The following is an 11,555-nucleotide window of genomic DNA, read 5'->3' as shown; positions in this document are numbered from 1 at the left end:
ATTATCTGCTTTTCTTGTGTTGTTTCCAGTCAAACTTTCTTTCCCATGAATGTCTTTTAACACGTTAATCCCACTGCTAAGCAGTACTTGAAAGGGGCTGTCAGAATTCTTCACTTCAGGTTGTATTACTGTGATGTGCGAGTAAAGAATTGAAGCTGATTTTGGAATCTTAAAAAGTGGAGCACATCTTTTAGATTTCTGCTTCTCTATGCATAGAGCGAGGGAAGTCTACACCAATTTCCACTTTTGAAACTCTGAAATCAAAAGATGTATTTAAAGTATAGAATTTAATTTGTCCCTGTTTGGAATCACTAGAATAACTCAGGTTCGCTTTCTTCTTTAAAAACGAAACAGAGTAAATCAGGTAAGTACAGTTCACTCACTTTTCTGGTCTTCTGCAGGTGTTAAACTAGTTACTGTCCCTCAGGTGTTGATGGAAACACTGGCAGAGCTGCTTTAACTTCCTTCACACAGAGTGCTGACACAGCTTCGACTGACAGGTGGAATGGAGAAGTAATAAAAGTCGAGCTCATTTGCTGGCACGTTTTCGGGTTTCGTTATGGGACTTGTGACCCACTTCTATTTTCCTGGCTTCATGCCTGAAGTCTTACTGTTAGGAAACCATGTGGAGCCTTGGCCCTTTTCAGTAAGCCGTTCAGAAAGGGTTTCCTGTGACAGAGACCCTTTTATAACAGAATTTTTACTCATAAAGACAGAAATGTGAAGTCTTGTTTTCTATAAAGTATTTATTTACAGTATGTGTTATTTAAGAAAAAAGAAAAAGAGCTTATATAGTTGATTTTTTTCAGCCATGATGAGCAGTTTCAGCACCTCTCAAACACTTTGTAGAGATCGGGTAAGTTGGCGATCTGCAGCACAGTGCCATCCTCGCTGAAGCTCTTCGGAGGACTGAAGAGGGTTCGGAAAGCTTTAAAGATGAGGTGTTCGACTTTCCACCGCCAAGAGTTCACCTCAGTGCCCTGAAACGTCACGAGTGTTACACCTCACACGAGACAAAACAAGGTCCATAACTGGCTGGACAATTTCTGCAAAGTTCAGTATTCACACCTGCTCCTCTCCTGGCTCGGCCTCCAGGATGTACTGCTTCCTGATGGAGTAGAACATGCTGCACTCTTTGCTGAAGTCTCTGAAACAGTCCTTTTCACCGTCCCAGTTCACCTGCACGACATCGCCGCACAAAGGTCTTCAGTTTGTGTTTCCAGAATTGTGTTAAATGGAGAGGCTATGATCTAGCTTACCTCAGTTGCCAGGCGCAGGATGAACATGGGGAGACCCTCCATGACTGGGGTGTAGTTGTCGAGGAGCAGCGGGAGCCCTAGTAGGTTTCCTTCCTGTTGTGGATGTGTTTTGGGTTTGGTTTCTTTTTTGGTTATAACATGAGTTCGAACAATGTTGAAATGCAAGAAGAAATTATCTAAAGAGAATATTTCTGACCTGGTCTATCTCCATGGAGAAGTAGTCCTCAAGCATCTCCGCTTTCTTTTTCAGGAAGTCCACTATGTACTGAGCCAGGCCTTCTTTGGGACCGTCCTCTTCAGTCCAGCCACTCTCCTCTGACTCCAAAGCCAACATGGCCAAGTCATAAAGAGGTGCTGGGGTCTGAAAACACATTATCCACCATTAGGATCCACACAGTGTTTTCTAATCACTGATGTTGTACACTTTACTTACAGACAGTCTGAGTACACCGAAATTTCCAAAGTCATAAATGAGTATTTGGTAGAAAAGCTCCTGGCTGTAAGAGAAACACATTATGAGACATAAAGCAGCAGCAGCAGCTTGAAAGAGCAGAGCTGAACAGAGTTTTTTCACGGTTCTCACCTGAGTTTGTTGGTGTTGAGCAGGTAGAGCTTAGTATGATGTTGCACCAGAGACCACTGGGGATTGACGCAGCCCACAAACGAGTGGTTCTGCATCATTTCTTGAAGACCTGGAGAGAACGTGCATGAATAAAACATGTTTGGCTTTGTTTTGTTATATAAATCACAAAAACTGCTCTTAAAGTTCATCAATAAAGGGTTTATTTGAGACATGCTGAGAGGTCGAATGAATCATTACGAGAGCATGATGTAGCAGCAGAAGAAGTTGTGTAAAGCTGGTTATGAAAAATGACTTGGGCCCCGGAGCAGGAAGTCAAATCAGTGGAACATTTTAGAGAGTCAAAGAGGTTCTTATGTTAGACTGCTCAGTTTAGCCGGGATGGAGATTCCCCAGATCTGATTTGGCGCTAGTGCTCAGAGGTACAGGGCAGGTTTTGTGACGCCACACCTTTGTGCGTGTTCTCTGTGATCTCAGCTCTCAGCTCTTTGATGCTGTTCAGTTTGATCACTCGTCTCTTGGGCGTGGCTGCGGCCGTCAAGTCCTCGCCTTCTTCCTGCTGCTGCTCTTTCTGCTCTGTCCTCGGTCGCTTCCTGTCTCACAATAACACGCACAGACCCAATCACACCAGGTTACATTAAAAATGCTGTGGGACTTAACAGGATGTGCCAGTGATCATACATGTTAACACACATTTAGTTGCAGATATTTGTTGTCTTAAAAATATAAAGTCTACATGTACTCCAAGATTGGACTGGATGACTTTCTTTGGTGGCCACTTGGGGGCAGAAGAAACCAACAGTATTCATCTGGAGTCATGTTTCTGGTAAGCTAACTCCAATATTTATCCTTTCTTTATCTACTTCTACAACAAGGAGGAATATGTGGCTCTGAAGCTGCCAGATGTTTGACTTTTCTTGTCTGATTTGTCACAGCTGTTTTGTGCTTCGTAGTTGGCTCACTTTAAATTTTGCCTGAAACTCTTTAATCACCCTTTACAGCTCAGGAATCTATCTATGAAGGATCTTTAGTGTTCATGTTTTAACAACTGTCTCGCCAAAACTCTTAATAATCTGTTATTCAGTCTCACCCCTAGATGTCAGTAGGTTACAGTCAGCTGAATTCTGTTTTCTTACTCCTCAATATTCAAGTGAATAATGCAATAATGCCAGCTACAGTTGCTGCTGTAGGACAAACATCTCTGGCCGTTCATCTGTAGTGAGTGTGACTGTCACTCCACCGTTTACCTCACCCGTCAATATGTGTCCACGTCTATTTACTCTGGTGGAGGCTGTAAAACTTTGTGAAAGGAGTCCGATACCACTTGGTGAGTCAGTGAAAATCACTCCTGTGTAATCGCAGCGATAATGAGCTGCGTTTTTGAGGATATCCTGAACCTTTCTGTTGATAAGCGCTGCTCTTTTTTCAGCTGTTAGCTGTTGTTAGCTGGCGCTGAAAGTGAAACTTTCTTTAAAGTGGATCTAAAATCACTCTCACAGGTAGTGAATAAACTCTTATACAATCTGAGTTTAACCAAATAGTTTATCAGAGGGAAAGTGTGATTCTTAGGATACTCGAGCCTGGTGGTATACTATTACCTCATGTATGTGTGGCCAATCTTTAGCCACACACATAAACACATGTCCATCTCAGCCACTGTATTCAATATGACTGGGCAACATGGTTTCACAAACCATCGCCTGCTCCTATGTATTTAATTCTATTTCTGTATTAATTCTGATTTAATGAGAAAGCAACACTTTGTTGGAAGACGTATTGATACACTCCTCAATGCATATTTAAGAGCACAGCGTTCTTTTTTTCAGTTAAATAACCTTAAAAAATTACATGCTGTAACTTTAAATGCCAGTGTTAGTTAAACACAACACTGCTTTTCTTACTGATTGGCCCTAAGGGTGATGTCTCATCAGTGAGGGCTGATCCATGTTTACTTTTACATTCTTCTTTCTGCTCTCTTACACAACTCATTTGCTGCGGGTCAATGTTCAGATTTGCTCACAGTGCAGGATCAATCGTACATTAGACTTGTCCCGATCTAACTTGCAGAAATTCTGACAGGATTACACTTAAAGTTACTCCCTGACTGAGTCTTTAATCCCTGCTGACTCACACAATCTAATGCTGCTACTGCACATGTCATTCACCTCTGATTATCAAGAGCACCGACGCTGCCTTGTTCCTCGCCCTTTGGCACCTCTGCTTCCTGTTCAGCCAGCGCCTCCAGCATGTCTGAGTCATCTACATGGTCCATCTCTATGCTGTCCGCCTGGATGGCTTTGATCGCAGTCTGCCCACTGCTGGGACCAGCAGGCTCGGGATCAGGGAGCGGCTTTTCTTTCGGTTGGAGGAAGGCATCTAGCTTCTGTGTGCGACAGTCGGTCCTCACCATCTGATGTGCGTAGACTCGCTCGCTAGACTCCGATGTGGTGCTGGAGGCCTTAACCTCGGTGTTACCTGAGACTGACAGTCCCGGCAACAACGTCTACACAAAGACAGAGATGGGCACAGACTGTAAATGACCTGGTGGTAACTTCCACTGCTGAAAGATGAAGCCAGGGCAAAAGCCTTTCATACAAATGTTGTCACTTGTGGTTGCAAAAAAACAAAGATGGTGACAGGAACGCTAAATTTGAGCTTTAAAAGAAATGCAGGAAATTAAAGCGACTGTATCCATCTTTTATCTACAGTCTGCAGTAAACACGTGGCGGTGCACAATATGTCAAATAATGTGGACGTGAAACAGTAGGGGCACAGTAAGAAAGAGACCTTGTCACTTCATACCTGAGTGAAATATGTACGTGAGGAGTTGGAGCCCAGGAGTTTGCTCTCGATGTGCTTCTGAACGCTCTCGATGACACTGTCCTCGTGCAGGAAGTGCACTTCATGTTTAGTGGGATGAACATTAACATCCACATTCTGAGGAGCGATTTCTAAGCTGTGAAAGTTAGAAAGCAACAGTGATGCAAGGTTGTAACTCAAGAAACAGTGTTAGAAGAGTCCTAAATGTGATTCAGATATGTCAATAACAAGCAACAAATGGTCTTTGTTGATGCAGAGAAGCCCTTTGACCAAGCTGAACAATTTGGTTTAGGTCATAATTTCATTAACTCCTTTAAGGGTCTTTTTAATGGCCCTATGGCAACTGTTACAGCTAATGTGGTTAGGTCTAAAAACTCTTAAGAGAGGAAGTCAACAGGGCTGTCGCCACTATTATTCAGTCTGGCTATAAAGTCGTTAACTGATACAAAAAGATGTGATCCTGCAGTCTGCAGGATTGTAATCGGTCAGGACCTTCTTAAGATTACTTTATATGCTGATGATGTTTTATTATCTTGTCTAACCCTACAAAAATCAGTAAATCGTCTAATAGAAATGAAACATTTATTTAGCACCTTATCTGGTATAAAAATTTATTTCTCCAAATCTGAGGCTATGTCAGCAACAGACACCCAAATCTTTTACTTCCTCCCCTTTAGAAATGGTCTCTGATGGGTTTCGTCTACTTGGGTATATTTCCAACATCCCAGTTCGATCAGATGTTTAAAGCTTATTTATTCAATAAGATTAAGCAAGATCTTGAACTTTACAACTCACTCCCTATGTCCTGGTTACACGGGGTCTCACTTCTTAAGATCAATGTTCTCCCACATCTGCTCTATCAAGCGAGGATGATTCAAATAGAAAAAAAATTTAAAAATATAAATGAAAGTTTCATCTGGTCCAAAAGATGGGCACTCATAAAGAAGTCAACTTTGCAGCTTCATCGAATTTAGAAAATATCAATTCAGACGTCTTCTTCAATTTAGCTTTATATTGAATCTTCAGCGTCTAAGCATCCTCTTTCAAACCTAATTGTTATGAAGAATATGAAAACTGTAAAAGATTGGTGTAGGAACCCAATCACAATAAAAACACTCAAGGACTGGAGGGAATGGATTGCAGTGAGAACTGAAATAACATCCATCTTCCCCAACTGTTACCAATCCGGATTTCTTACCAGGTCATTTAAACAATGGACTGTGAGGTTTTCTTTTAGAGACCAACTGGAGAATGTGGTCCTACTGACCTTTAATCAAATAGAGCAAGAATGTAAGATAGGAACAACCTCTTGCATTACTTTCAGATAAGAGACTATGTCAATAACAAAACCGGTCCACTAAACAATGTCAAGGTTTCTGACACTGAAATTTTCTACAAGGAGTAATGTTTCAGTTAGCATGTTGTACAAAATTCAGAGGGTGTACTCTGGGACCAGGACAGCTGAGACAGACCTGGGAGAGCGGAAACATAATTCTGTATGTCCTCAAACAGGACATTTAGAATAATGTGAGAAAAATAACAATTTGCAATTTAATGCATTACACCTTAAATTGTGAACAGAACTTTTCTTTCACACAGCCCCTTTCAAACTTCAAGTCTGCCACTTCACTTTAATGTTGTAAGTGTAAAATAAACTGTCTTACACACATTTGAGTTCTCTGTGAATTGCAGAAAACTGAATTGAAACTGAGCTCAACCTGCTGTTTCTTCTCCTTGATCTCCCAAATATTTACATCTGTCTTTTCTGTGGCAGGAAAAAAAATGTACTACTTAAGAGGATTTCTCATTAAACTCACCCAATCACCAGGCAGCACTGGATGATACTGGAACACACCCGTCATTATGTGCCTGGTCCAGTTTTAACAAGTTTTTAACAAGAACTTTTGCATAAAACTTCAAGCGATGGTCAAGCTGTGATAACTGAGTTACAAGGATAGATGAATGTCAAAAAGATGTGTCTTCCCCCTGCTAAGCCTAACTATTATTGTTGTTATTAACAGGTGTACGACTTAAAAAAGCAAACACACACACAAAACCACACAGGTAAAGTACATTACCTCAAGTAAAGGAACGGGTGTGTGTTCTTGGGGAGATATGCAGCATAAACTGTCTCAATCGCCTTCTTCAAAGCGCTCGACTCCACCAGACGATCTGAGACATCGCAGAAGACAGCTTCATTTAACAGAAACACAGCAGTTAACAAGATTAAATGCTCACTGCTGTTTCCAGTAAGTTTCTGTGGTACGTACGGTTTATGAACAGGATCAAAATGCATTTCTTGACTGAATAGTTTGCGTTTGAGATGTAGCCTTTCATCTTATAAGCGAGCTTCTGATCTTCACAGGCAACCTCGATCAGCTCCCTGGGAACATACCACAGAGCCGGTCATGCAATCAGCTCAGAGGTGAGAAGAGGCTGCATAAAAAGCAGCGCTCATCAAAGGAGATTTGCCGGAATACCTGCTGACTGCGTTGCCAAAAATCCCTCGAATATTATCCACTACAGACGCATTGGGAAGAGTCCTTACGTCTGCCACGGTCTCTCCTTGCTGGAAAGAGGAGTCACAAAAACAGACAGCAAATAGTTTATTTGAAGAAAACTGCTTCGCGTGCTTGAGGGAGGCATTTAATTTAAACGAAAAATAAAGCACATCTTACCTTTTTGACAGAGAAGCTTTTTCCTGAGTTGTGTATGGCGTACCTGCAGAGTAAGACAATGTTAACAAGTTGAAGCAAATTCACCAAGAATCATGAGACACGAATAAAACCCACACCTGCCGACCACTTCTACAATCCTGGAGTACTCATCGCTCGGGCTCTTTAGAGCTTTTCTCCTGGTGGAGACGTTATAGAAAAGATCCTCCACCTGCAATCAACAAGAAGAGCAGCTTCTCAGCATCTATAAATTGTATTTTAGAGAACAGCTCATCTGCAAGGAGAACTCACGAGGATCTGCGTTCCCTGGTTTCCAGCACATGGTTTGGGAGGGCCTTTTAGTTTGCCATCGCTGTAGTTTGCTCTGCAAGAGAACACAACCAATTTATGAGAGAGCTGACATCCTAATTGTTTTGTAGCCTTTAGTAAGGCTTTAGAGCAGATAAGGAATGCAACAGTACCTGTAAGCGCACTTTGCATCAGCAGTCTTTGTGGTTATGGTCACATGGGCAACATGGCTTATACTAGCAAGGGCCTGCAGACAAGAACAAACACAATAAATGTAATGCAGAACAAATAAATACAGTGAAGGCAGACAGAGGTGCACAGCTCACCTCTCCTCTGAATCCATAGGTTGCGATACTCGAAAGGTCCTCAAAAGTTTGAAGTTTGCTTGTGGTGAACCTCTCACAAACGATTTCCATGTCCTCCTTCTGCAGTAGTGAAAAAGAGTTTCACTTGGTACACAGCATATTCTGAACAAACTACCATAACGTCACCATTCTGAGGCAACCCTTCATACTGACCCTTAAAATTTGAAGTGATTTTTGATCAAAGCCAAACAAATAATTTTGTTTTTCATAGCATAAATATGTCTGACGTAACATAAAACATCATTTGTAAGCTTAGGCACTCATTCAGTTTTAACTTCATGCATTCAGTTGTTATAGTCATATATCATTGTATGCTTGTTCCTCACTGTGGTGGGAAAACTAAAGCCTGTGACAAGTAATTATGAGTAAGTACTATGTAATTCTCCATCTGGTCAAAACTAAGATTTATACAATTTAACAATACATCGCCGTGGGTTGGAACATGAAAATCATGTCATTTTAATTACATTTTCTTGAAAAATCAATCCTTTTTTTTAAACTTATATTACTTCTCATTTTGTCATATTTAATGTTACCACAAATTACTGGGGCAAATTGTTAGAAGACATGAAAAAATGGCTGTAGTTACAAGAAAACAGCTCAAGTATAAAATGTTCAAATGTGTTAACAAGTACACTTGAGTTGGTGTCTTCCGTCTTTCAGTTCAGGGAAAGACTTAGCACACTCAGTGACAGAAGAAAATCAAAATAGCTTAACCCTGACTGCGTAATGATAAAGCAGAAGCCACCCAGCTAAAAGGGCGGGTCACCCACCCTGATGCCAGTGCCGTTGTCCTGAATTTGAAGAAGTTTCAGTCCGCCGTCCTTCACCGTCACCTGAATGCTTGTGGACTTTGCATCCAAACTGGAACAATTGTAAAACACAAAAGTGTATTTACCACAGGGTCACACTGCACGCTAAGAGGAGACAGTTACAGGTCTGTTACTATGTTACACGTGATGTAAACAGTCACCCCTGCCATGTATGGCCACCTTTATTAATCCCGCTACTTGGCTATTTAAGTCACTAGTCGTACAGTGACTTAAATATCCTAACGTTAGTGCTCACGTTATTGAAACTGCTCTTTATATAGCTGCTAATTTACCAGTTTTCAATCATTTCTTTAACGGCGTTGGCAGGACGCTGAATAACTTCTCCCGCAGCAATGCGGTTGACAACAGTCTCGTCGAGCCTCCGGATAACTCCCGCCATGTTTACAGAGCTGCTGACTTGTAGTTTGGTTAAAGTTAAAGGGCAGGCAGAATGTGCAAGTACGTAAACATATGGAATAAACGGTATTTATTTAAGCTAAAGTGCAGCATTACTGCTGTACACGAAACTGAGCACGCTTGTGACCAGAGAGGAAGCAAACAAACAGACCACTCACTCCGCCTGAAAATGTCAGAGTATGTCAGAAGTTATAATGTCGGTCCCTCAAATACCTCAATGACCGTTATAATAAACGTTTTAAAACTATTAATCTCTTTTAAAAATAAACTATAATTGCGGAGAAAATTTTTAGACATAATTTTCAATTTATTTAGATAAAGGCACGCATCTTCCTAAACACACAATCTTCGACGACAGCGCGGGTAGAAGGCGGGGGCGGTGACTACGTCCGGCTGTAGAGCTACGTAATTCCCGAAAAGTCTTCTTCGTTGGCAAATATTTTTGAAATACTGTAGCGTAGCGACCCGTAATGGTTGCGTAATCATGCTTTTTGAGGAGTAAACAGATGTTTCTGTGAAAAGCTAAAAGAATTACGGTTATATAGTTCAATTACAAATATGTTTGCAGAAAATGAATGGCAATTATCTAACCACTAAAGTGTTTTACTTTATCCCCCCCCCCTTTTGTTTGATCTATTAGTGCTGAGACTGGTACACAGATAATACTGTGGGTCTTTGCCATGCCCATTTCTGGGTTGTACAATTTTGAAGTGTTTACTTAGGCTTAAGGTAATAAATAGCTTAAGTAATTAGCCATAAATACCATTACATAATGAAGTCCTGAGAACTGCGCCCTGGTAAAGATTGGTCTACAAAAAGGTCAGGGGTCACAACCGCTTACAGAATTGCCCCCAAAAAGCCTGGCTTCACAATCACAGACCTGCTGTATAACAACATTACATTAATTTAAGGGAACCTTAGCTTCATCTTTTGCCTCCAGCAATTTTCAGCATAGGCTAAAGCTACTTGGGCTTCTCCCTTATTCCCAAGAGGTAACCACATATGGGTAGCTCAGCATATTTGATTTGGCAGAGTTTTTTCTTTTCTTTTTTTAATGCCAGATGTCCTTCCTGACACAACCCCAAAGGGATGTGTGTCGCCTCTAATGATCTAAACAGGGATCTTTTGCTTGTGAGGAAATTGCATAAACCACCATGCTGTTGAGTGAATATATAACATAAATGGCCAAAGTAACATTAAAAAGCGATTTATTTTGATGACCTTTTTTAGAAACAGTATTGCCAAAGCATCAAAATACAATGCAGCTCCATAACGTAGTCGTTTATATATTCACCTATGAAGTGAAAGATTCCAACAGAGGTAGAAATCCACTTGGGATTGCATCAGGAAAGGGCATGCTGTGTAAAAATCTGCCAAATCAAACATGGAGAGCTGCCTGTTTTTCACATGGGAGCAGCTGACAGTAGCATATGCAACTTACAATATAAACCTGTTGTGGCATGTACAGAGGTAAAGACATTTGACCTCTAAATTCCAGAGCCTTGTTCTGTATGAGTACAACATTCCCACCAAGTAGTTTGTATGTTAACTACTTCCACTCCACCAGAAGACTTAACCCACAGTGGCATGGTCTGCATTGTCTAATATCAAATGTTCAGACAAGGCAAAACTAAATAATTACTAAATTACGTATTTTAAAAGGTAAAACTATTAGGCATTAGCGCAGTTTTCTCCCCTGTACTCTTGGCTGATTCACCTATGAGGCCCTTGCCTGTGCACATAGTTGGCCAGACCACAAACTGCCTGCATTCCTCACAAAGCTGCATGCCTTTCGGCCTGTGGGTTACAGCAGAACAGTGGCGGGAGTTCAGAATCTTCCAAAATGCAAATCTTCTCAGATATTTTATGAGGATTTATTTTTTCATGGAAGCTAATCTAGGTTACATGAACCCTTTGTGATTATGACACTAGGTGCCAGAGTGATGTTGCTAGGCTGCTACGTTTTAGCCCCAGGCAGGGTGACCTCAACCAGATAAAATGCTGTGAGAAAAGGCCTCGTGTCACCATTCAGATAGTACCCTGCACTAGAGTTTCTCAGCGCACCCACTGCAATCTGAAATAAATCCAGGCTGGATTTTAAAATTTGTAGTTTCATTTGAAAGTTAAGAATGGGTTTCCAGCAAGAACTAATGAAAATACTCCAAAATCTCAATCCTGAAAAGCACATTGTCCTCAAACACCTGCAGGAAAAGCAAACAGAACGAGGTAGCAGTGAAAAACAGATACTGGGTAAGTTTCTGCCACCCTGTACCCAGGAATCTGCATTTTGTTATATCGTCTAGAGTCAAATATGGATTATAATGGAGGTCTCAAACAAA

At 41.1% G+C, this 11,555-nt stretch overlaps 1 protein-coding gene across 2 annotated transcripts; it reads right to left on the bottom strand.

Annotated features, from left to right (window-relative positions):
* Positions 1-12: 12 nt before the first annotated feature.
* Positions 13-9,570, bottom strand: mlh1 (mutL homolog 1, colon cancer, nonpolyposis type 2 (E. coli)). 2 transcript variants are annotated; one of them, XM_084948097.1, is made up of 20 exons: positions 9,093-9,570; positions 8,761-8,851; positions 7,949-8,047; positions 7,796-7,869; positions 7,626-7,698; positions 7,454-7,545; positions 7,338-7,380; positions 7,140-7,228; positions 6,930-7,042; positions 6,738-6,831; positions 4,642-4,795; positions 4,005-4,342; positions 2,290-2,432; positions 1,843-1,951; positions 1,693-1,756; positions 1,456-1,620; positions 1,260-1,352; positions 1,069-1,179; positions 832-980; positions 13-669 (listed from the first exon to the last, which is right to left on the bottom strand). In XM_084948097.1, the coding sequence occupies exons 1-20, from the start codon at positions 9,197-9,199 to the stop codon at positions 594-596; spliced, it is 2,277 nt and encodes a 758-aa protein (XP_084804223.1). In that variant the 5' UTR covers positions 9,200-9,570; the 3' UTR covers positions 13-593. The 2 variants fall into 2 exon arrangements, with proteins under 2 accessions (XP_084804223.1, XP_084804222.1); XM_084948096.1 differs by lacking the exon at positions 13-669 and having other exon boundaries at positions 729-980; positions 9,093-9,569.
* Positions 9,571-11,555: the final 1,985 nt, after the last annotated feature.

The sequence above is a fragment of the Perissodus microlepis genome, chromosome 13 (genome assembly GCF_051167445.1).
Source record: "Perissodus microlepis isolate ML-2025 ecotype Zambia chromosome 13, ASM5116744v1, whole genome shotgun sequence".
Taxonomy (NCBI): domain Eukaryota; kingdom Metazoa; phylum Chordata; class Actinopteri; order Cichliformes; family Cichlidae; genus Perissodus; species Perissodus microlepis.
The sequence above is the reverse complement of the archived record's forward strand: the minus strand, read 5'-3'. Positions and strand labels throughout refer to the sequence as shown.